This window comes from Hippocampus comes, unplaced genomic scaffold, assembly GCF_001891065.2.
Source record: "Hippocampus comes isolate QL1 unplaced genomic scaffold, H_comes_QL1_v1.1 scaffold172, whole genome shotgun sequence".
Lineage (NCBI taxonomy): Eukaryota > Metazoa > Chordata > Actinopteri > Syngnathiformes > Syngnathidae > Hippocampus > Hippocampus comes.
The window spans coordinates 518571-544226 of NW_017805072.1; the positions used below are offsets into that span (position 1 = coordinate 518571).

Below are 25656 nucleotides of genomic sequence, written 5' to 3' on the forward strand. Positions count from 1 at the left end.
GATGTCCGCATTGCTGGCAATAAGTCGGCAATAAGTCGGAATCGTTTCCAGTGAGGGTTGGACTCCGCCAAGGCTGCCCTTTGTCACCAATTCTGTTCATCACCTTCATGGACAGAATTTCTAGGAGCAGCCGTGGCGTTGAGGGGGGTCCGTTTTGGTGGCCTCAGTCTTGCATCTCTGCTTTTTAGCAGATGATGTGGTACTGTTGGCTCCTTCAAGCAGGGCTCTCCAACTCTCACTGGAGCATTTCGCAGCTGAGTGTGAAGCGGTTGGGATGAAGATCAGCACCTCCAAATCTGAAACCATGGTCCTCAGTCGGAAAAGGGTGGAGTGCCCTCTCCGGGTCGGGGAGGAGATCTTGCCCCAAGTGGAGGAGTTTAAGTATCTTGGGGTCTTGTTCATGAGTGAGGGCAGGAGGGAGCGAGAGATAGACAGGAGGATCGGTGCAGCGTCTGCTGTGATGCAGACGTTGTATCGGTCTGTCATGGTAAAGAACGAGCTGAGCGAAAGGGCGAAGCTCTCAATTTACTGGTCGATCTACGTCCCAACCCTCATCTATGGTCACGAGCTATGGGTCGTGACCGAAAGAACGAGATCCCGGATACAAGCGGCCGAAATGAGTTTTCTCCGCAGGGTGTCCGGGCTCTCCCTTACAGATAAGGTGAGAAGCTCGGTCATCCGGGAGGGGCTCAGAGTAGAGCCGCTTCTCCTCCACATCGAGAGGAGCCAGATGAGGTGGCTCGGGCATCTAATTAGGATGCCTCCTGGACGCCTCCCTGGTGAGGTGTTCCGGGCATGTCCCACTGGCAGGAGACCCCGGGGACGACCCAGGACACGCTGGAGAGACTATGTCACCCAGCTCGCCTGGGAACGCCTCGGGATCCGCCAGGAAGAGCTCGAAGAAGTGGCTGGGGAGAGGGAAGTCTGGGCTTCCCTGCTAAAGCTGCTGCCCCCGCGACCCGGCCCCGGATGAGCGGTAGAAGATGGATGGATGGATAATTTCCATGTGTAACTCAAATTTTAATTTGTCTGATGATTTGCAGCAAGGCGGCACAATGGCTAACTGGTTAGGACACAGGTGTCGAAGTCCGGTCCTCGAGGGCCGGTTGTGGGTTAGGACATGTCGCTCACAGTGCAGGGGTTGCAGGTTCAAATCCCAGCTCCAGCATTTCTGTGAGGAGTTTGCATGTAGTATTCTGCTGGTACTCAGGTTTCCTCCCACATTGCAAAAACATGCATGGTAGGTTCATTGATCAATCAAACTTGTCCATAGGCAAGGGCAAAGCAAGAACATTTTCAGTGGGATGGACAGGGTCATCAGTGAGGCTTGGCCGTGCATGTTATTCTTCATCCTACCATTCACAGTCAGGCTTTCATGAAATAAAATCCCCAAATATCCAGAACAATGGCCATCATACTCACAACCAGGGGGGCATATTAAAATTTTGCCCGAAGAGGCAATGTGGGTCCCCCTTCCCATGGCCACACCACCTGCTGGAGGGTACAAAGGGGTCGGGTGCCAAGTGAGCTGGGCGGCTCCAGAAGCTAGCATGAGAGTGTGAAATGTCACCTCTCTCGCAGGGAAGGACCCCGAGCTGGTGTGCGAGGCAGAGAGATTTCGACTGGATAATGTCGTTGCCACACACATCCAGGGCTCTGGTGACTTGGACTATCTTCCACTCTGGAGTTGCCCACAGTGAGAGGCGTAGAGCAGATGTAGGCATAGTCATTGCCCCCCAGTTCAGTGCTTGTACATTGGAGTTCACACTGATGGACGAGGGGGTTGCCTCCCTCCACCTTCGAGTGGGGGGGGGGGGGCAAATTGGCTCCGATGGTGGGGAAAGCTACCGGTATGGCTTGGCAGACCCAAACATATTGTGAGGGTGTTTTTGGGAGTGTCTGGAAGAATCCCTTGTCAGAAGGAGTTTCAACTCCCACCTCCAGTAGAGCTTTCCCACGTCCGTAGGGGACATTGAGTCAGAGTAGATCACGTTCAGTGCCTCTATTGTTAAGGTGGTCTGTGCCATTCGTGGTGGCAACCCCTGAACTCGCTGGTGGACACTGGCAGTCAGGGATGCCGTCAAACTGAAGAAGGAGTCCTATCAGGTCTTTATGGCCTGCCGTACTCCAGAGGCAACAGATGGGTACCAGCTGACCGAGCAGAACGCGGCTTCAGCGGTCGCCGAGGCAAAAACTTGGCCCTGGGAAAAGTTCAGTGAGGCCATGGAAGCCAACTTGCGGATGGCTGTCGGTGGGCAAAATACTTTCAAGTCCTCCTCAACTCCAGGCTCTGGATGTTGAGGAGCTGTCCTAGTTGACACGTCTCTGCAACATTGCGCAGTCAGCGAGGAGAGTGCCTCTGGTTTGGCAAATCGGGGTGGTGGTCCCTCTTTTTAATATGGTGGACCAAGAGGCCCATACTTGGCACATACTTCCGACGACAGAGGTATCACACTCCTCAGCCTCTCTGGTATGGTCTATTCAGGGGTGCTGGAGGAGGGTCTGTCGGGAAATCGAGTCTCAGATTAAGGAGGAGCAGTGTGGTTTTCATCTCGGCCGTGGAACAGTGGACCAGCTCTCCACCCTAAGCACGGTCCTCGAGGGTACATGGGAGCTCGCCCAGCCAGTCAACATGTGCTTTGTGGACTTGGAGAAGGCGTTTGACCGTGTCCTTCGAGGAGTTCAGTGGAGGGTGCTTCGGAAGTATGCAGTATCGAACCCCTTGGTACGGGCTGTTCGGTCCCTATACCACCAGATGTCAGAGATGACCGCAAAGGCCGTTTATGTGAAACTCCAAGAAGATCTCCACTTGTGCATGTCAAGTTGGCCGCTGTCAAATGGCCACTTGGAGACTGCCTTCCACCCGCAGTTGTGCATCAGTGTGTCAACCCGCCCAACCTCCGCACAAGGCTGTGCCGCAAAATATATTAAAGATGCTAATAATACTAATACTTTCAATAAATTTATTTCTATCATGATCCAGAAGGTTCAATGCATGCTGTTTTCAGATTTATGAATCAAATACAATGACACCACACATGTCTGCACCCCGATCAAATTCACCCGAATCGTGCAGCACCAGCAGCACCACAACTTAGACCTGCTTTTATTTCCCACCACCAAAGTGTCAGGTGTCGGGTGCATGCAAAAAAAAATTCCCCAAAATGCTAAAAACGGCTTCCACCTGCATGAAAATCCAGTTGCACCAGTTTTTATGCCCGAGCACAGCTGTTTACAAAAGTAGCGCATGTCAAGTCAAATCATCCCCGTCCTAAAACAGTTGATGAGTTACCTCATTTCCTAAGCCAATCATATGCCAATGGATCTTGTTCCCTTGGCACATACTCAGTCCAGGTAGGTTACCGTAGAGAAAGCCATTTATACCTGCAACGCAGTTTATCTAATGTGAGAACATAATAGGGTTGGTGGAATCCATACGGGAATGGAATCTCTTTTCTCACCATGCATCTTGTTACTCTCAATGAAATCTTCATCCTCTTTCAGGTCTCTGGCAGGGTTTGTTATATGTGTCCTGATGTTGTCATCTAGATACCAGCTGAAGTTTTCATCTGACACCATCAATATGAGTGCATACAGGTAGTCTGCTGAACTGTCACCATGTATGTCCAGAGTTCCTACACAAAAGAGATAAAGGTCAACTCAATTATATAAATAATTCTTCCTCGATTTTTGTATTTTGCACAATCTTTTTTGTCCATCAACAATCATGTTTCCAAGTACAAGTACAATTAATGTGTACAAATACATGCATGCCATTTATTAGCCAAAATAGCATACAATATATGACACAATGTTGTATCCCAAAGATCTGAGACGTTAATATTTTACACTGTCTTGTGGAGCGGTGACATGACCCAAGAGGACAGGAACTGTTGGGTGGAAGTGAGCATTTAGGATGTCATGGGTCCGCCATGTCATATGGAGTAAAGAAAGTTATATGGTGAAATAAATTGAATTCCATGACAAATGCCTTAATAAAAGGCATGAATATTTGCAGTTCTCAGAATTCAAACACCATAGTTCATCATCCTTGATTTAGGCCTTTCTAGGTTAAATTTAACCAGTAGGGAGAGCCCTGTTTGATTTACACCTTTTCGAAATAAGTGATATTAGTTTAACCTGAAGAGGGAACCAGCCAATGCATTAAATTACAGTGGAACCTCTACTTACGAACGTCTCTTCATACTAAATTTTCTAGTTACGAAACGTCTCAACAGGAAAATATTGCCTCTTGTTACGAAAGAAATTTCAAGATACGAAAGGTATATACAGTATGGCCTGCTAGTCGCAGCTCCGAGTTTCCTGAACGCAACATACTTAGAGCTGCTCTGTGATTGGCTATTACCAAGCAACAACCTGGCATCCCATTGGTTAAGAGTGGCTTCTACTGAATGTGTTGATGTGTATAGATAGATCATGCAGCGTCCTCATAGTTCGCCCCTCGGGCCATAAGGTGTTGTGATAGTTTTATGCTAATGTGAATCACCCAGAAAAAGTGTTCACCAGTCGGGCGATCACTCGCTATGCAGATGTTTGCCTTGGACATTTTCGAAGGATTGTTGAAAGCCGACAAAAGCGAACGTCCTTGGATCAGTTCCTTACAAAACGCCAGGCAAAAACCACGTATGAGATAGAACATGAATGAAAGAGGGCAAAAACCGATGATACAATTAAAAGTTAAATGACCATCTTTGTTTTTTTACATTATCCACAACTCATTTATTGTGCAATTATCTACAGTAATCGTAACATGTAATTGTTTCATCATTTGATGCATTTTTATGCTTTAGGAAGCATTTATGTCTGAATTTGGGGGGAGGGGGGGCTTGGAACGAATTACGGCATTGACATGGAAAATACGTCTCTACTTACAAAATTTTCTCATAAAGAAATTTCTTCCAGAAACAATTAATTTCATAAGTAGAGGTACCACTGTAGTAATTTTAGGTTTAGCCACTAGGAAGAAATAGAGAGAACCATAGTAGACATTCAGATCAGAATGACAATATTGGGATGAATCCCAGTCACCATCCTCAAGGATAAAATGATTTTATGGTACCTTGAAGCCTAGATGATTTTCAGTGTGAGACTTGACTTAGTGTTGGGTCAAAAGTGCACAACTGCAGATAACGTGACTTCTGTAAGTGGAAAATCAGTCGCTTTAATGGCATGGTTCAGAAAACGTAACTTCCGAACATAGAATCAGTGAGAAACATTTGGGGGCTTGTCAGGGACGTGCTTGCCATTTAGGGCATTTGGGGGCTCGTCTGGGATTTGCTGACCATTTGAAGATTTGTTTGTTTGTTTTTATTTTATTTTTTTTACACGTGCAACAGTTTCAGTGGTGTGGAATCGAAATCTAACACTGACAAGTTTCATTCCACTGAAATCTGTGTGATTACATGCTATGTGTTATTGTGTGTATGACGAGCATTGAAAGGAGATCTAAAACTGTTCATGATCTGTGAATTTTGACACCCAGCTGATGTCCGCCCAAGACTGTAAGTCGACGGTAGAAGCTTGACATCAGGGAGAGTGAACAGGCGCATAACATTTCTCCGGAAAATCTCATATCCTGTATGTGCGATTAGTAACAAAAGGACGATGGTAAAATCCAAGAAAAGAGAAGACAGACCCAAGAGGTCGAAATCAACCGATCTAAAGAAAGAAATGGGACAAAAATTTCTGGGAAGAAATACATTTTTGAAAAAATGGGAAAAGCGCTCCAAATTTGAACCTAAAACGGCAAGTGTAAAAGAAACAGGAGAATTGCTGAGGAATCTCTCTATTCATGATTGCGAAGAACAACGTACTCAGGATACGCCAAGGAAACAGCTACTCCAAGTGTGTGGCATGAGGAAGCGCAAAAGAAGGAAGGAGAAAGGAAAACTGATGCTAATATATTGCCCGCCCTGAGGACAATGAAACACAACCAAGCAGGCGTAGGCGTCTAATTAGAATCAGTAATAACCAGATGCAGCCAGAGCCCAATGCAGAACATTTTTTTGTAACTTTACCTTGGGGGTGGGGGGGCGCTGTATTGACATGAATGTTTTGGGCACAATTTTGCAATGCTACAGAGTCAGGCAGTTGGGAATAAAGACGTGTTTACAGTCAGTCGTGTGTACTCCATTATCACTGCCACAAGCTGAACTACCAGGTGGTTTAAACCTACTGCTGCCAAATGTTGGATCCAGCCAGACAGAGGTATGGGTGCGGCCCTCCAGCTACGTGCGTTGTGTCGAGCGAGCACAATTAACTGGCTATTGTTTGAGAAGAAGTTGGATTGCGGGAAGAAAGGAAAGTGAAAAGCAGAGCTTGGTGGGATGTGTTTTCTGTCGAGGAACTTGTGAGGTAGGTTGAAATAGGTTCGCGAAAGTCAGAAGGTCGGCGGAATGTTCTCTGACCAAAGAAGAGCAAAGAAGACCAAAGAAGCTTTGACATAATTTAGGAGGCTGCAGCTACCATTGTTTGCAAAGTTGATGTTCCAACTGGTGACATCCTGGACCTACAAGGCATTATTAAAGAGACAGAGATGGGCATCAGACTCAGAAACTGTGGCTGGAAAAAAGAGGGGGCCACTTGGATTCATGATCTTTATAGTGGACCTGATTACAAACCATGGCAACCACGCTCGCTGTTTTCTTGAGTGGCTGCTGTGACGCATGGACTTTGCCGTGTGTCAACAGGAGGGATGGTCGACCAAGTAAACAGACATTTTAACTCATTTGGTTTTACACAGTATGCAAAAAACTTTTGCAGACGTTTGATTTCTATGAAAAAATAACCCACAATGCAATGTATGGCCAAAAAGAGGCTCATTACCCATTCCACACAAGACACATGGACTTTATCCAACTGTTAACATCAAAAGGTTATGATAATTGCCTAGGGATGTTATTTTCAATAATTCAATGTTATCTTGTATGGATGATGATGTTGCAATCATGTGACTGCCAATAAAAGCTCAAGTATGAGGTGAGGCTGCAGAGATCTCAACAAGCTCACAATTGGTCTCATATCGCCTGGGCATTATTTTGTCTCTGAACTTCCTACTTGTCGTGGTGAGGGCCATTCCACTAATTAGGTGTGGTTCTCCCTTGACAGTAGCGAACTAAGAAAAATACGTTGGAGAAATGGAGAACAATAACCATCTTAAATAAGTCACTTTATACTACTTATGCCATTCTTACTTAAACTTCCCTTCATCCCCTACCTGGGCGTGTCCTCTTCTGTTACGGCTTTAAGATACCTTCGTCCTCGACCAATCTTCACATTACTGTAGAGCAGGGAAACGGGAGGATTTATTTAGCCCTTTGAAACGGAGAGCTGGTCAGGAGCTATTTTAGTCCCTGGGGTAACCAAGATTTCTGCAACTGCTTTTTTCTCTTTTTGGGATGACAGGAAAGCTGGAATCTATCCCCTCTGACTTTGGACTGGTCACCTCTCAATCACTGCGTTGGCTCATTGTTCCATAAAACCTTTTAAAGTCACACTCACACAAACACATTTAGATTGTTCAACTAACATAAAATAGATGTCTTTAGGCTGCGACAGGAAGCTGAAGTACCTAAACAGACCCCGCGTAAATATGGGTAGAACCTGTAAACTCCACACGGAAAGGCCACTCTTCCCTCAAAAAAATCTCTATTTAACAAGTACCTGTTTTACAAAGAATGAGGGGTCCAATCAATCCTGAGTTTATATCTTTTGGAGTTGACACATGGGAGTGATAGAATCTGGTCAGGCAGTTGCTCTCTGTTGGTTTTGGGCTGTGGGAATGTCGGAGGGTCCACTCGTAGGTTACTGTTGTACCAGGAGCCACTGAGTCATCTCCTTTCATCTCAGATGCTGTACCATCAGGATACAATGCCCCTAAAACACACACACACACACACACACACACACACACACACACACACACACACACACACACACACAAAGAATAGATTTCACAGTCATGCCTCAACTCAGTTGGACAGCAAGATATACATTTCTCACCCTCACTGCCTTTGCTGTAGTTCAGTCCATGAGGATGTATGCTGTACGGTCTGGAAGCTGCATTTTTTAGGTGGACTATCAAAGTGTCTCCCTCTTCAGCCATCAGCAGGGGACCCAGGTAGCCCAACCAGGCTTGTTTCAGCACCTCAGTTCCATATGTTGCGTCACTGTACTGCTTATAAACAGCCTTCTTGTAGGTGGAGCCGATTCGCTGTGGGCCTTTCTTAAGAAAGACAGCAGCTTCTCTGCAGTGAAAATCATAAATGTGCGTCCATTCAGTTCATCACGCTGCAAAACATGGTGTAACATGGTCTGCTTTTGCAGGTCAAAATCGTTCACAGCATCATAACAAAAATCATTCTAATAATGACTACTTGCGGTTTATGAGTGAACATTGGTCCTCATTCCCAAATTCATTCAATGCAGACTTGACATTTGCTAGAACACTTGGACTAATTGGGATCATTGGTGAGCTGCGGGCTATCCCAGCTCATTGCAGGTAATCTAGGGTCTTCAATTAGCCTAACAAACATGTGAGTGTAATGTGGGAGCAAGCCTGAGTACTTCAAGAAAACCCAAACAACAAAGATAGAGCTGGCAAACTCCGCTCAGGAGGACCAGAGCAGACATTGGAACCCCAAATCCTAAGACTTATAAAGCAGTTGTGCTATCCACTAGCTCATCATGCTGGCGCAAACTATACTAATACAGAAACAGGATCCTAAATTAAATAAATCTAAATACGTAAGCAGAGTTTAATTAACCTCTGCCAAAACGGTCATACTGATTGAGACAGACGAGATGTTTTGATTGCTCAAGTATTTGGGGGGGAAAAAAGAGCGGGGGGTGTAACTGTGTTGATTAGGAGATTTTTGCTCTGATCACTACTTGCACCATATTTACTGTAAACGTGGTACATATATAAATCTAGGCCAGCACGTGGCCCAGTCAGGCTGTCACTAATATTGACAGTCATGGGTACGTGGAGTGGGAAGTGATCTCATGCCAATTGCACAGCAATCAGCTATGTAGACCACTACACTTTCCAAGGTCATGACTTCAATCACCCACAACTTGGTCCATCGTCTAATTGCAGAATGTACAGACTGAGCCAACGGTAACACAATGTTAACGGTTAAAAATATCATCCATTTAATTTCTGATCCGCTTATCCCCACAAGCATTCGCGGGGCATGCTGGAGCCTGTCCCAGCTGTCTTCGGACAGTAGGCGGGTGAAGGAATAATTATGTAATTTAGTTTTAGTTATCATACATTGCATTAATAATGGTGAATTGATTATGCTTGCAATGAAAAACGCTTATGCTGTTAATAAAGATCCACTTATGCGCTTGATAAATATATGCTCATATTTATAATAAAGAATGCTTAGTGCACTGTGTGATAGTTAGGGGACACAACTACCTTTCTGAGAATGTGGTTGGAAAGAGATAAGGTGATAAGACCAAACAATAGCAATGGGGATGGAGCTGTCAACACCAGCTGCAGCTTACTTGGTGTTTTTGTAATGATTGCTCACTTGGATGTAATTTTTAGTCACATGTACACACATAGTCAAACAAGTTCAGTGCGTGTCTTCAACGGCCCTCACTCCTTAGGTTGGACACACCCCTGTATCAGATTCCCAATGAGAAATAAAGCGAGCGGTGAGATCTGTGGGTGAAAGAATCGAAACCTAATGCTTCTCTCCATTCCCCCCTGGTACCAGAATCGAGTGTCTCCTCTCCTCCTTGGGACTTATGAATGTCTAATTGCTAACTCTGACAGTGGGGTACACCCTGAACTGGTTGCCACTCAATCGCAGGGTTAAAAACACATCATGGAAAAAGTAAAGACTTACTCATCTTCCTGGATTGTGTGGTTCTGTATGAGGTTCATCCCACTCGGTGCATAGTTCCAATTAACTTCCTCTATCTTGAGGAAATATTCTCTTCTCAATCCAGAAATGCATACTGGTGCACAGCACAGCAGAAATAAAACAAACACCGACCGTGACATTTTAACAGAGTACTTCCACAGTCAGTCAGTCTGTCTCATTGGCATTTTGTCCACTCTGTCTTTATACTTGCTCAACTGTGCGACTGCTGGTAACGGTCAATAATGATCAGAGGGTTCACTGACCAACAACCGCCGTGACCCCCTGTCCACTTTACACAAGACCTGAATAATGTTTAACCTGAAAATCTTTTGCTGTCTTCGCTGCTGCTTTTTTTATGATTATGTTTAAACCAAATGTCATGAAATCTGTTTTTGTTGATCACTGCATTATTGTAGGAGTAATTGTTGATAATTTACCGCTCTCGGCTTTGAGATGTATTATCAATTTACTAGTGTGACACTGCAAGGACCTCATTTACGTACAAAGCATCCAATCGAAGTATCTTATCACGCTGAAGAGACAAACTTGTTCCTGTTCACAGCCTTAAAATTAAGATCCCAGCCTCAGGATGGTGTGCCCGTGACGCATCTACAGCTGCTATCACAAACCAACCATCAGCATGACTTCAATTACCGAGGAATACATTGTGGGTGTTTCCCCACCCCACAGAAGTTTGTGTGACAGGACATTATAATAATAATACATTACATTTATAAGCGCCTTTCAAAACACTCAAGGACACCTTACAATCAAAACAATAACAATAAAACCACAGATAAAATTATAAATAATAAAAGGAGAGATGAATTTAAACTGAATTTAGCGACTCGAAATAGTTGACGCCGGCAACATCGCCACCACAAGGAGCACCAGCTGACCCAGCCAGGCCGGCCAACACGCCGTGGTCCGCGGATTGGCCGCTATTTCTGCCGCTGTCTCATTGTGGCCGACGGGAGAACGACCCGAGGAGGGGATGACCCTGGAGCCATCGAGGTGGAAGCCCCGACGAGATCCACAGCGGATGCACCTCCGGGAAGGACGAGGAGTGACGCCCGGGAAACGCAGGCAGGACGCCACGACAGTGCGACCGAAGACAACCGTGCGACGACCGACGGTCCAAAACCACAACGAATTGTGACAGGAGATGAGGGTTTCTCCCATGACGACAGTAAACCGTAAAAAAAACGTAAAACAAACGTTAAAAAAGAATAATAGCGGGACATTCCCTGAGACAATAAACAGGGCGGAGATGAGCGAAGTTTATACAGAGCTGTTTGGCGATCGTTCACTCCCCTTGTGTACAAGTAAAAGACAACTCTGCTTGACTACTAGTCTCTCTTGTGTTTTAAAATTTGTCTTAAGGGTCTGATTGCCTGATACATCTGACAATCATGATCTCTTTCATGTTGTCTTGTTTCCAGGTGTTTACAGTCATTCCTCTTGTCTCATGTCTGCTCATTAGGCTTTTGTCTTCACCTTCGTTGTCAGCACTGTTTCTTGTGTCTATTAATCAGTTCTCTCGAGCCACTTGTGTTATCCACCAGAGGCGATTGCTCTAAGACTACAAGGGAAGCTCAGCTTCCCCTAAAATGTCAAAAAAATAAGTGATCACATATACAGGTATGTGCGTACATACAATTGTGTGTACATGTCATTGACTAATTATGCGCTACAACGCGCTCAATTTTTGTTCAGAATCAACTTCTTATTACTGGTTACGACGCGACTCTCTTCTCACTCATTCCCACAGCTTCACTGTGCTTTAAACTGTGTGGACGCTGACGTCGACTGCGCGGACCTTGGTTGTCTCGAGAGTTCGGAGTAGGTTGTCCCAAAGCATTGAAACAAGATGAGTCATTGGATAAATGCTGGTTTTGTCCCGCCCACCGGACGCTCAGCGTCTCTGGGAGTCTTTGGACAGTTGGCATTTATGGGCTGACCCGGACGCTCAGCTTTTCTGCATCATGATTGGATGATGTGTCTGAGGCTGAATCTCGTTTTGATTGACAGCGAAATGAGCCAATCACCGATCTTTTGGTGTAGGCATCCATGGAAGCATTTTTCAATTCTGATTCTGTTCTGAGTTGAACTGGAGACGTCTTCTTATCGTCTTAGCGACACTCTCGTTGTTGAAAACGACTAGCGACAAATTAATCTTTCATTTCTGGTGGGTTTTATTGTAGTTGCTTGTGTTCGCAGACTGATTTATATCACCACAGTTTCTCTGGAAAAGACGTCTGGTTAGTATGACAGGGTCACAGATCATTTTCTTGAAAAGGAACGGAGAGTAGAATTCACGTATAAATAAACGGACACATTTTATGATATGGGCCGAAAATGAGCTTCCCCTCCTTGACAGACCAGCATCCGCCACTGTTATCCACCTCCATTGTCTCTTTAAGTTGATGGCATTTAGCATGCTGATTTCTTTCAGTTTAAATTTATTTATTGCTTTCACAACAACTGTGGCTGTACCAAAGTGCTGTAAACAAAACATGACATAACTGAACAAAGTCCTTTACTCCATCAAAAATACACAATGGTTCCCTTAAGTTTGGCACTTAGCATAGAGGAAGTGCTGAGTTTTACTCCCTCGTGTTGCACGTTTTGTTAGAAAATGAGAGGCGAGGGAGATAAAAATTTCCACGAACCAGTATTAAGGCACTGGTAACACAGATATCACTCACTTTTGCTACAAGCTAAATTTGAAAGTAAACAAGCAATGGAGTTTTCAAAGAGCCCAAAGTTCGGTCGCTGGCGAATAACACATACAAAAATGAATGGTGCAATTCTCCAGTCGCATTTAGTCTTGTCTCTCGTTACACTTTACTTTTGAGAGCTGACTCGTTCCTCTCCACATCTCCTCTGTGATACTCAGCTCCACGTTGACGAGCTCCTTGCACCGCAGTTCCTCCAGCCATACCATCACAGACAGTCCTTTGCGTTCTACAAAAACAAGGCTGTCGATGATTGTTTTCGTTCTTTAAGTTGCTTTGTTACCTTGAATCTTTTTGGGGACTTTGTTAATTTGGTATTTTGATTCTCCTGTGTTCCTTGTTCGTGGTTTTGGAAAAAAAAAAAAAAGAAAATCGTTTATTTTTATTACTCATGCTTCCCCTGTCTTACCTTTGCTGTACCTTCAACTTCTACAGAAACAGCACTTTGCCATTTCATGAACATGCATCTCACGGTTATTTCTTGATCCAAAATTGATGAACTCTGAATAATGTAGCCATTATTCTAAACGAATGGCAAATCTGAATAACACTCAGAGTTTCCAAACCGTCTGAGTTAACAGGGGTCACGAACATGGAACCCGCGGGAACCCAAAAAAATAGCTTACCGGTGATTAGACACTGTGACTCTCCAGGAATATTGTTGAAGCAATCATTTCAAAATGTGAACATTGGCATATACCGTATATATATATATATATATATAATATAATAAAGTGTGGCCAATTGATGTTTGTCTGTTTCATAATTATTGCGATAAATCGCTCATGTGATCAGTATCTTCTCAGAAATGAATATCAATCATCATTAATTATAACATATGAAGGCAGTTTGAGCAAATTTATTTCAAAAGTGCATACTGTCAAACACCCTCCACATTAATCAGTAGCCAAGAAGGAGTTCTTAGTTTCAAAAAGGTTGGTGAACCCAGTTTTAGATCACAGTGTCGCTCTATATTTTGAAATCATGGAAAGTCCTCAACCCAAGGTCTGACCCAGAAACTGATTACGAAACATAGCAGTTGGTGCCCACATATGCCCACATACACACTTGAAATGAAAATATTTTTTTATTCAAGGCAGCACAAACAAACATTATAAAAAATATGCCACGAAAATCTTGCTAGCTAGCTAGCTAGAGCGATAGATAGATAGCATTTAATTTGAATTTAAGAGCCAAACAGCCAAAGATATAGGCACATCAAAATACTTCAAAAATATAACCATTGTACAAACAACAAACACACATTTTGTGGTAGTGAACTAACACTACAATATTGAATAGATCAAATACCTCCTGCCACATCATAATTAATCTTGTCCAAAAGTAGGCGCATTGAAGTCAAACTGACAAATACATGACAGCCTTTCAAAAACATGTAAACGGCATCTTAAGTTTATTCATGAACTAATAAGAGTTTGATGTTTGAATTGTGTTCATTTTCTCCCATCAGTTCCGATGAAACTCTCCAAATTAAGAGATTAGAAAAATGAATGATACGATTAAAATAACAGAGAGAAGTAGGACACAGAGTCGACTTCTTAATCGACGTCTCAGAGTGCTACGTTATTTCACCTTTTCACAAAGTATGAGCGTTGGTAGACTTTAAACCAACCCAATACCTCAAACTGTCATCCTCTGAGTCCTTTATCAATTTTACATTTCATGGATAACATGGAAGGCAAATATGTATTGTGTAATCTCAGTGATGATTCTGTGAGGTGCTTTAAAATGAATGCAATAATGAAGCTGCACCGTAGACAACTGTGTGGACATTTGGCCTTCAGTGTGTACAACTTGCAAGTGTATATTTATTTATTTACGTAAATGTTGTGCCAGTGTCTAAGCATTCAAATTATACTCCTGCTTATAGCAACAAGGCCGACAGATGGCATTAACTACACCGCTGGCCAGTTGTAAGAAGCACAGGATGAACTCTAGCACAGCAAGTCCCAAAAGCACACACAGAAGAGTCACGTTCCACTCGACAATGTGGAGCGGCTGTAGGCACTGAGACCACGTCGCTGACTGCAGCAGATACCTGAAACCAAAAATTAGGAAAGAAAATCAAAAGAAATGCAGGAACATAACCTGAAAAATACATAAGAAAGTGCCTCTATTTTAAAATACAATAGGACAAGGTTGCAGGTAGATTAGTATTTGGTGGTGTGTTTCAAATGTCGGTAGAGTGGAGGCGAGTGATTCACACCACCGCCTCACAGTTCTGAGTTTCTGGATTAAAAGTGGATTCACACTAGCTTGTTTCCACAAACACATGAACTGAATCAATGAAGACTTGAAATTGCTCCGAGATGTGAATGTAAGGTTTGGTGGGTATCTACATGCCCTGTGGCTGGCTGGTGACCAGTCCAGAGTGTTGCTAATAAGGACAAACAAATATAAGGTGCATTATGCTGATGATTACAGGTCGTCATGGCATCACCTCCGTTACTTTAAGTTAAGTACAACCATATTTGCCCAGGGGTGCCCAACCATTTTTGACTGAAGATCTACTTTTCAAGCAGCCAATCTCCCCTGATCGACCCGTTACTGCATGTGCATGGATATATGCATGCGTGCTTACATACGCACGCACGCAACAGAAATATTGTCATGCTCCTGTTCTTGTGTGTCTGCAACAGGTGGAGAGGAGGGCCTTCCCTCCAGCGTGCACACCTGTTGCCTTTTTGGTCATCAAGTTAGCCAAGTATTTAAGGACTGCCAAGACCCCATGTCTCTGTTGGATTATTGGTCAGTGCTGCTCTTGCTCAAATTTTGTTTTCTAGACATCTTTATCTCGTTGTCGGTTTTGCTCTCTTGTCTCTCCCCTTTAAAGTATTTGTTATATTGTCTTTGATCTTGCTCATGTTTTGTTTTTTGTTTTTTTTGTGAAATTGGACTCTGGTCAGTTCGTTTATATAATGGGATTTACTATTTCCTTGCCTTTGTAACCTTTTTTCTTAATGTATTGTTGTTCCTGGTTCTTTTTGACCAGGTCTTTCTGTTTATACTTTGTCGGTATGCTTTTGTAATTAAATATAAAAATTTGGAACGGATTTTGTTTGCGTCTACATTTGTGGGATCCGATCGCCATTCAGTTCATTGCCAAACTATGTCAAAAGTATAGTCGACACAAGAGTTTGTGAGTTTGGGAAAAGGAAATCATTGACTACCTTAGTGGGAGACCCAAGGTGGAGGCATGGCATGCGCATTTGCAGCATGTTAACGATTGTAGCTCACGTGTACCATTTTAAAATGCTTCTTCTGTCACTCCAGCTTCCCATTTTTTGCCAGTGTCATCAGCGGATTGCAGATGAAACAAGCTTTGAATGGGAGGAATAATAATAAGAAAAAGATATACTGTATCGCAACAGCTCCAATCGCAAGCTGCAAAACGTCTGCTGATGCAGGTCACGGGCCATCTTAAAGGTGACCTATTTTCTCATTTTATTTTATTTTATTAAATACTTTTTTTGTGCAAGTAAAACTAATAGGATGCTAAGGGTGCACTGTACATAACACAAAAAAATATAATATGAATAACACGCACACAGACACACAAATCTTTTTTTTTCTTTTTCATTTCCCCCTTCACCTCTCAGGACCAGTCCGCAGGCTACCGGTCAATCGCGATCGCTGGTTGGGCACCCCTGTATTAACCCAAGTCATAAAAGGCAGTATCTTGCTACCTTCCTCCTTGATCTGCGAAGGGGTACGACCACCCGAGAGAAGTGAAGCACAGTGGACCCTGCATCAAGGCGAGACCTGAAACGACGAAGCAATAGCTTGCCCCGACCAGGCCCACCACGGCTGCCAACACTGACCCACACATCTGGAGGGCAACAGGAACATATTACTTCAATGCATTCAATCAATGCAACACGTAAAGGTATCCATGAATTGGTGCCCTTGTTCAGTTTAGAAATACGCAGAGGCGTGATGTTATTTCCTCAATGTTGAATAGGATTCTTTTATTATGAAACAAATTGAAGCGAGGCAGCTGCTCTTGACACACACACACAAACACACAGACACACGCACACACACACACACACACACACACACACACACACACACACACACACACACACACACACACACACACACACACACACAAACAGCAGCTGCGGATGTGGCTTGACTGGTGTGTGCCAAGCTCACTATGTTGCGTGTTAACAAACAAAGGGACCCTTGTTTAATCATCATGGTTGGATTAGCATTAGCACACCGCCTAGCAAAGGGCAGGGTGTAATACCGTAGTTGAGACAGCCCTTCAACTGTACGTGTTGTGCTTTGAGGCGAGAGGACCATGCAAAACACATTCCATTTCAATATTGGTGATGTACAATAATAACGTGAGAAGTGTTGTTTAGTCTTACCATCAGGCTCTGGTTCCAGCAGCAACTCCATTTTCCCAAAGTGATGAAGGTTACAGCAGGAACGAGCATCTAACAGAGAACAGGAAAATAAAGTTGTTATGTGCCATACATGCCAGAATACCGTAATTCTTCAACTATATACTTCAGATCACAAAAATAAGGTGGGATCCAGTGTGGATGAGGTAGAGCGCTTGTGGCGACCCAATCTTTCCCAATTGATGAATGATAATCATTTCATATTCTTTTTAGTTTTCCAACGTTCCCTGACTGCCGAGTGTTGTCTCAGTGCTCACAGGAAGTTCAGTCACATCCTAAAAGTGGGAGTGAAGTTCCCAAGGTCTCCCTTTTTCCCAAGCACACACAAACGCACGAACGTGCAATCACGAAACAGTCAGTTACAGAGATTGAAAGAAAGAAAAAAAAAACACAAAAAACACTGTCAAAGATGAAAGTAACTGATTCAGATTTTGAAAATGAAAAATCAGCTCAATCGACGATTCAACAATGTAAGTCTTGTGCGGGAAAAATATAAGCGCTCATCTGTTTCTCTCCTTAAACCCAAACAAAGGGACCGGCTCAGTGGGAGCATAAACCCCACAGATCAGAACTGTTTATTCACACACAACCTCACTGTTCTCAGGGGACAAAAGTAAACACATGCTGACCAAATGATGCCAAAAACAACTTTTGCATGTCTAAATATGATTGAATAAACAAGAAATAAATTAAAATAATGTCCATAATAAAAATTGGATCGGTTTCAAGAATGTCCCCTCAATAATGTATCCCATCGCCGCTTGCTTGTTTTTTTGGGTTTTTTTGCAAAGATTGCAAAGATTTTTTTTTTTCAGTGAATGCGGCATTTCATGTAGCTGTCACTTTTGAGCAGTCAAGTTGCTTGGATGTGAAAACTTTGTTTATGCTGTATGCAGGTCAGAGCCAGGTTTCAAAGAAAGTAGCTTGTATTTATTAGGCTTTCAGGATTTTGGAGTCGATCACCCATCAGCGAGTTAAAAAACAAAAAACAAACAAACAAAAAAAAACAAATGATAATCACCGATCTGAAGATGGACCACTCTATTAAAACAACTGATTTGTTTGCTGTACGTACAGTTGACCCTCGCTATTTGCGGGGATTGGGTTTGGCCCACGAATAAACAAAAATTGCATCAAAATGACGCTCACTGAAGTGCACTGGGAAAAAGTAATAACAATTAAAACCTAAACATTCCCCTAAAAATGCTGATTAACATTCAATACGCAGAAAATGGGAGGGGGAAGAACCCGCCCAGCCCAAAAATAAAAATATTTAAAGATATTGCGGGAAAATCGACATTTTTACCTGTACAGTACATGCTGAGAAACCTTCGATTATTAATGATGGCAGCACAGAACATCCCTGGAGTGAACCGGATTGTGTAATTGTGTTTGTATTCTTGTTAAAGTTTTATCACACGTGTTTTGTAAGGTGCTTTGTTCCAGCTGCAGCTGGATGTGAAAGCACTGCTGCATAAATAATGTTGAGTTGAGTCATGTCTTATTTGGGGGAGCCCATTAATGATGTCATTGTTCAATTGGCAATTTATGACATTGCAATCGATCACAGATTTTGCATCAAATGCAAAATATCTGCTGATCCCATCCCACTGTGTAAAGTCTCGTTTTTATTCTGATGTAGAGATGAATCATGGAGCCTTCGACCTATTTGCCTATGACTACAATATTTGACTCTGGCACCAATTATATCTGTTTAATCCGTCAACCATTCTGTTTTCTTTTTTTTTTTTTTTCTAAAATTGACCGAAAACCAATATGAAGTTTTGGTGTTGTTTAACAGCGCCGCTGTTAAACTGAAAATTTTATCACAGCAACCTATATGACATGTAACAAAACATCTGTAGTAGTTGCATTTCAAAATTGGTGTCATTTGTAACACACGTTGAAATGCTGAAAATCAAACTTCCAAATATGGTTCCTTGTTCATGTTCCAATGATTGTGTCATATACAGAATGACTTCGAAAGAAGTCATGCTTGTTTTCTTTTTGTTGTTTTCCACTTACCAGCAGTCCTCCACCACCCAGTCCACCAAAGTACCAGATGTAGCTGGCCAGTCGCCCTTGCTCGATGTATGTCATTTCTCCCATAGGAAACAAGAGGAGCAGATTGGCCAGGATACAACAGAGGGCCAGAGGTAATAGAGCCAGACCCAAAGACCTGGCGAAGCCCACTGAACAACACATCACTCGGCTATCAAAAAAAAAAAAAATTAAGAATAAACAAAAACCCACAACTGCAAGGAAGAGGACAAAAATTGGAGTGGACAAGGAAGCGAGTGGAGAAAGAATGTAAGAATCGGTCCGAACAGCTGGCTGTGGTGGCAGGAAGCAAGCATACGTGGTGAGAGCCTGTGAGTTGGACAGATAATCCTTCCCTTTAGAGAGGCACTTCTACTACTGAACAACATAGGGCCAGGAAACACACACACACACACACACACACACACACACACACACACACACACACACACACACACACACACACACACACAAACACACACACACACACACACACACAGAGGAAACAAGCTGACCAAGAGCTGCAATGGAGCATATGATTGGAAGTATGAAAACTTGTTGATTTTTATTTGGCTTTAACTCATTTTTTTGCACCATTTTCCAAACATTCCAATTGTCGGCACCAGCTTCTACCATCATGTTCTTTTATGTTCGTGACAATTTGAGATCATGAAAACTGACTAACCCTCTCGATCAGAGTTGCACAATTTGTCAGTAGGTCTCTGGAGGGCAAAGGAGCACGACATGACTTCTAATATCAGCACGTCAGGAAGCTGAAAAACTCATGGTGGGCAGTTATGCTTTACAGAGGTCGAAAGGGGTGGTTTACAGTTGCCTCATAATCTGAGTGGAATGCACCACACATCCTGATAAACCGCACACTAATATGGAAGCCCAACATGCTGCTGTAAGAAGCCCCATTAATCGGGGTGATTAACCAGTGGAACAGAACAAATGGCTTGTTATACAACCTTGTGATAAAAAACAAAACATGAGTTTGGAGATGTAAGTAGATCAACATGGAAGCCAAGTTTTTCCACACGAAACTGCAACCAGAGTTTCCACACAGGCAGATTTTTGAAAAAAATAAAATAAAATAGACCCGAATGTACGCGTGCAAACGCATGTGAACGATCATTTTTAACTGTGACAATTAAGATTAATTTTTAGCCTGATTTATTATCAGTATGAGTGTGCACATGTAAATGAGGTCAAACACTCTTTGGATCCTTCAAAGAAGATACTGGCCGCTGAGCTGGCGGGCTGGGCTTTTAGCTCAGCAGCCAGTATCCTCTGCTTTCAAGGTGGTGACGTGATGGCCGCACGTGTTCAAATGCAATCGGTTGCACAAAAAAAAAAAAAAAAATGCTCGATTGTTCATGCAAATAGATGTAGAAGTTCAATGACTAACGCACCCAGGATTGCGTGTTCCAAACAGGGAAATTTTTTCACATTTCATTTTGCGCATTTTGAGAGGAGGAGGTGTAAACAGGACAATTAAGGATCTAAAAAGGGATTTATCAAACCTGAGATAGATTGCAGTGGCTGATTTTTGCTTTTTAAACAATGAGACACAAAGGCAGGTGCAAACCAGCACATCTGTGCAGAAGGGTTGTGACTGTGGTTACTGTGGCAAGGAAATGACAGGGAGAAGGGATCTTTTATCAACAGCACTCAGAAACGCCACCAGCTCATCTAGGATGGACTAATACAAAGTGGAAAAGTGTTCTGTGGTCTGACGAGTCCACATTTCAGATTGTGTTTAGAACTTGTAAACACTGTCCTCTGGGCCTAGGAGGAATAGAACCATCCAGACTGCTATGGACGCAAAGTTCAAAAGCCAGCATCATTGATATTATGGGGCTGTGTTCGATAGAGTGGTCACAGTTTGATGCGCACTTCATGAATATTTTTTTTTCTTTGCTCAATGGCGCTTCAAAAGTCACAATGTATTGTTCCAGACATTCAAAAAAGAAAATCATCGGTCAAACTGCACAAACAAGTTAAAAAAGAGCAAATGATAGCACATACAATCAGGAACAAAACTATGTAAAAATGGTTAGAATTGTGACGAATTAAGATATTTTTGTGTGATTGTGCTTTTTGAAAATAATTTGAATGAATGAATGAACAGTTGATTGGAGTATGCAAAATGCGGTCAGCCGTCGGTGGCCATTGATCACTCTGATTGGCAAAAGCAAAGCCATGGCAAAGAAAATGACATTGACAATGACACATGACATTATCTACAACATTAATTTTGCAGCTCCGAGACATAAAGAGCTTGTGTTGTCTTTTAAGCGTACACTTTATTCATTTTTTTTTAAACTCCCAAACGAATACAAGCTTGTCTTCCATAAGATACCTTCTCTTCTGAATTCGGCTCAAGGGGTGTTCAAAGACCGCCTCAGAAAAACGTAAATTAATGATACCTTTAATGGCACCAAGACCATTTTAAAAAAATGCACCAAAACAGAAAATCCAGCATGGAAATCACAAAATGAATTCTATAGGGGTGTTTGTAAACACATAATAAAGGAATAAGTATTTTAACATCAACATAGACACAATTCTGAACGAGTCCCGTCTCCGAAATTAAGCTCAACAAAATGTTGCTTTTTACTTGGACTTCTTCCTGCTTGATTCTGAGTGTAATGGCCATTCATCTGGAGATATGTGAATTTGATTTAATAAAACCCTAACTGTGGACGGTATGATGAAGAATGATGCACGCATGTGCGGTATATTTGGCCACCCCCCACTAAAGGTGTATCACTCTGGCCACCACCTGCAAATTTTCTGGCTATGCTCCTGGTTCATATTGAGTTGCTCTGCTCCCTCACTGTTGCAAAATATAAAAAGCTGAATTGTGTGTGTATTTGGAGTGGAAAATCGGGATATCGTGAAAATAAGATGAAATCCATTCATCCATTTTCCGATCCACTTTATCCCCACAAGGGCCGCAAGCGTGCTGGACTGTATCCCACCTGTCTTCGGGCAGTAGGCGGGGACACCCTGAACTGGTTGCCAGCCAATCGCAGGGCACACAGAGACAAACAATCATCGGCACTCACACTCACACCAAGGGACAATTTAGAGTGTTCAATCATCCTGCCATGTGGGAGGAAACCCAACCCTAAGAAAACCCACGCAGGCACGGGGAGAACATGCAAACTCCACACAGGAAGGCCGGAGCCGGGATCGAACCCACGACCTCTGCATTGTGAGGTTGACACGCTAACCACTCGACCACCAGGCCAGCCTAAGCTGTAAAGTTCAGGTCTAATTCACGGTACTCACCTCATATTTCAAAAGATGAAGAAAATGTAATCAACGTTGACAGAAACATGAAAAAAAGAAAATGGTATGGTAAATCTTCCCATTTTCATGTGGCCGCAGTCGGAGGTGCATTTCTGATCCTTTCAACACAATGAATGACATGTCATAAAATCTGTCAACAATTACTGAATACATGAGAATGAGATCAGATTAGTTTGAAAGAAATGGACAACAGCATTAAAAAATAAATTTCCACTCATTCAGGAACCACTTTAAATGGATTCCTTCCATTTTCCACTGCTCATTCTATTCAGTGATATGGGGGCATCGCAGGTCACAAAAAGACTAACAGACATTCACACTCAAAATAATACCAATGGACAATTTTGTGTGTGTGTGTGTGTGTGTGTGTGTGTGTGTGTGTGTGTGTGTGTTTGTGTGTGTGCGTGTGTGTGTGTGTGTGTGTGTGTGTGTGTGTGTGTGTGTGTGTGTGTGTGTGTGTGTGTGTGTGTGTGTGTGTGTGTCTGTCTGTCTGTCTTGTGGACCCAGACACCTTGGGGTTGTCACACACAGATGCATGAAGGGAGGTTGAAGGCATTCTCCAACAACTTTACATAATCCACAAGTGCAGATCTTGCAGTTCATCATGAGTAGTTTGTACGTGCTGATCTCATGCACGGACTCCAGCGAGGCCATTATGCTTTCGCCATGTAGACTGCATACCTCTCTTGTGTTGAATTGAAAAGGAATGAGGGGAGCTGTTTCGATTGCCCGGGAATCAAGTCAGTTGTGCTTGGACCCACAAAACTACGTCCAACTACAAAAATGCTAAAAGAAATAAAACTTCACCCACACTCACCGTCAGGCTGCACTTTGGGCTAGACTTATTCCGAGTATGAAAACAGGGCCCAGTCTTAAATTAACAGACAATAATATGCATACTTTTGGAATGTAGAGAAAGAGGAAACAGGCAACAATAAGCAAACTCCACACAGAAAGGTCTGAGGTGAGACTTGAACCCAGAACCTCTCAACTTTGAAGCACATGTGTGGCCACCCTGCCACAAAATTTCCACTTTGAATAGTTGATTGCATGGATTCACTGATACTGATGAAGCCGTCATAAGATCTATAGCTGCTCAATGACCACAGTTGTGAATGTGAGTTGTCTACACTATGTTCTCTGTGACTGGTGATCAGCATGTCTAGTCTGTTATTGGATTCAGATTTTCTGTAACTAGCTGGGGCAGCCCGGTCGACTGGTTAGCACGTCTGCCTCACAGTGCAGAGGTGCAGAGTTCCATTCCGACTCTGGCCTTCCTGTGTGGAGTTTGAATTTTTCCCCGTGCCTGTGTGGGTTTTCTACGGGTACTTCGGTTTCCTCCCACATTACAAAAGCCTGCATGGCAGTCAAGTGAGTGTGAATGGTTGGTTGTTTGTCTCTGTGTGCCCTGGGATTGGCTGGCAGCCAGTTCAGGCTGTACCCCACCTACTGCCCCAAGACGGCTGAGATATGCTCCAGCATGCCCTTATGAAGACAAGCAGATCAGAAAATGGATGGATGGATGTAACTAGCAGTAGATATTGGATGGATAGGTAATTCCAGTCGTTTCCAGTTTGCGGACTAGGTCAAAATCACAAATTAAATTTACGCCAATAAAACATGTTTGGTGAAACTCTGATGTGTTTATTGAAATAATCAGTTCTGTTTTACATTACACACTATAGCACTCAATAGAAAAGAAGCTCATCAGGTGACATTTATTTTTAAATAAAGTTTCAAGACATTTTTCACACATAAAAACAAACCTGTAATACAGTTAGACTGTGGGTACCCATAAATTGTCTGCATTGTGACAATGGCAAACACCAAATCGTAATTCATGGCTCCAATTCTCAGCTGGTAGTCTAAAACGTCACCAAAGAGCAAGCATCTGTGATTTTTAATCGCTAACCTCTTTTATACAGGCCAGCTAAGCATATTCACTGCTGTTTTCCATCTCGCCGTCTTGTGTGTAAGGTACTGATGTTGGAAGTGGAGTTGAAGCTGAGTGTAGTAGCAGAATCAGAAGTTTACTGAGGTATATTCAATCGTACCGCTACTGTTTACTGCCTCTGATGCTGTAATTCACCAGCAGTGTGAAATTGGCATAAATCGAACTGAAATTAGCATGTTTCAGTGGCTGAATTAATTGTTTACTAACTAGTTACCGGAAGCAGTCTAAAATCCCATCGCACATCCATCTGATCGGGGGTCTGATCCTGCCCACAACACCCTGGTTGGATGATCATTGTGGCTGGCCGATGGATTCCACCAATCCCCTATTGTGATGATCTGTCCCCTCCCAAACTGAGACCTCTTGTGACCTGGGTTTATGAACAGAAACAAAAATGGCTTGAGCATCCGCACAACGAGCAACAAGGTAAGAGTCAATTCAAAATGCCATGTCGCATTCACAATAAATAAATAAATTTCCATGGATAAGGTTAGATCCAGCTGGCTGTCACCAAGCTGTATCCAGGGGCAGGATGGCAATTGGGAAATTCGGGACAACCCCTGCATGGCAACAGCCAACTCAGGTTACGTTTGATTAAAGTTACAACAGGTTGTCAATCAAGTGTTTCTTCATGGATTACTTTGATCGGGCTATTTCTTTACACAGCCAGAGAAAGCGCTGTTTTTATGTCTGCCTGTCTGTCAAAAAGAGGAACATTTTGAGAGAGGTCCTAAACAAAATTATAAATTCTATTTAGGAATTACTTTATTTAATTATTTACTCATCTACATATTTCATGAAAGTGGATCGTCAATTATTTCTCATGAATGGGTTTCAAAATTAACTATGTTTCAAAATAGTGCTTGTACAGGAAATTAGGAAATTACATTTGAATACAATCGACCATAACATGGAAAATATGTAGGATTCGTGCCTCACAAAAATATGAAAACAACAAGATGAAGTTGAGCGTACTACATTTTAATATATACTGCTGGGGGACTTCAATGCTCATGTGGGCAATGACGGTGAAACCTGGAAGGGCGTGATTGGGAGTAACGGCCCCCATGATCAGAACCCAAGTAGCGTTTTATTACTGGACTTCTCTGCTTGTCACAGACTGTCCATAACGGACACCATGTTCAAACATAAGGGTGACTACAGTGAAACTCCTCTACAACAAAACCTACATGGGCGAAAATACCCCTAGTGTGAAAAAATTTTTATGCATGAAAGCCATTCCCACTTTTCTGCTCCCCCTACAACGAAAA

The 25656-nt window shown here is 42.9% G+C and overlaps 3 protein-coding genes across 7 annotated transcripts in view; all 3 read right to left on the minus strand.

The window, feature by feature from the left end:
- cp (ceruloplasmin) overlaps positions 1 to 10123 on the minus strand; it is a 26399-nt gene extending 16276 nt beyond the window's left edge. The window contains exons 1-5 of the mRNA XM_019864718.1: positions 9882 to 10123; positions 8023 to 8267; positions 7684 to 7896; positions 3462 to 3635; positions 3293 to 3384 (exon numbers count right to left, since the gene is read on the minus strand). Coding sequence (XP_019720277.1) covers positions 3293 to 3384; positions 3462 to 3635; positions 7684 to 7896; positions 8023 to 8267; positions 9882 to 10039 — 882 coding nt within the window. The 5' untranslated portion in view covers positions 10040 to 10123. The remainder of the gene's footprint in view (positions 1 to 3292; positions 3385 to 3461; positions 3636 to 7683; positions 7897 to 8022; positions 8268 to 9881) is intronic.
- Positions 10124 to 13795: 3672 nt separating this feature from the next.
- Positions 13796 to 19494, minus strand: tm4sf18 (transmembrane 4 L six family member 18). Its single transcript, XM_019864725.1, has 4 exons — positions 19096 to 19494; positions 17035 to 17103; positions 16345 to 16487; positions 13796 to 14696 (listed from the first exon to the last, which is right to left on the minus strand). Exons 1-4 carry the CDS (start codon positions 19273 to 19275, stop codon positions 14498 to 14500), a joined length of 591 nt encoding a protein of 196 aa, XP_019720284.1. The 5' UTR covers positions 19276 to 19494; the 3' UTR covers positions 13796 to 14497.
- A 4560-nt stretch (positions 19495 to 24054) lies between these two features.
- LOC109512748 (putative gamma-glutamyltransferase YwrD) overlaps positions 24055 to 25656 on the minus strand; it is a 34956-nt gene continuing 33354 nt past the window's right edge. For 4 of the 5 annotated variants that reach the window (XM_019864723.1, XM_019864722.1, XM_019864719.1 and 1 more), the window contains one exon: positions 24055 to 24755. In XM_019864723.1, coding sequence (XP_019720282.1) covers positions 24610 to 24755 — 146 coding nt within the window. In that variant the 3' untranslated portion in view covers positions 24055 to 24609. The remainder of the gene's footprint in view (positions 24756 to 25656) is intronic. The other variant, XM_019864720.1, reaches the window with a different exon arrangement.

What these genes read in the sequence shown, in the direction of transcription:
- tm4sf18 (XM_019864725.1), bottom strand. Translation starts at nt 19,275, where the DNA reads ATGTGTTGTTCAGTGGGCTTCGCCAGGTCTTTGGGTCTGGCTCTATTA. An exon ending in TGGGTGGTGGAGGACTGCTG is followed by an intron (nt 17,104 to 19,095) that starts GTAAGTGGAAAA and finishes GTTCTCTGTTAG; the next exon opens with ATGCTCGTTCCTGCTGTAAC. An exon ending in TTCGCAGATCAAGGAGGAAG is followed by an intron (nt 14,697 to 16,344) that starts GTAGCAAGATAC and finishes TTTTGGTTTCAG; the next exon opens with GTATCTGCTGCAGTCAGCGA.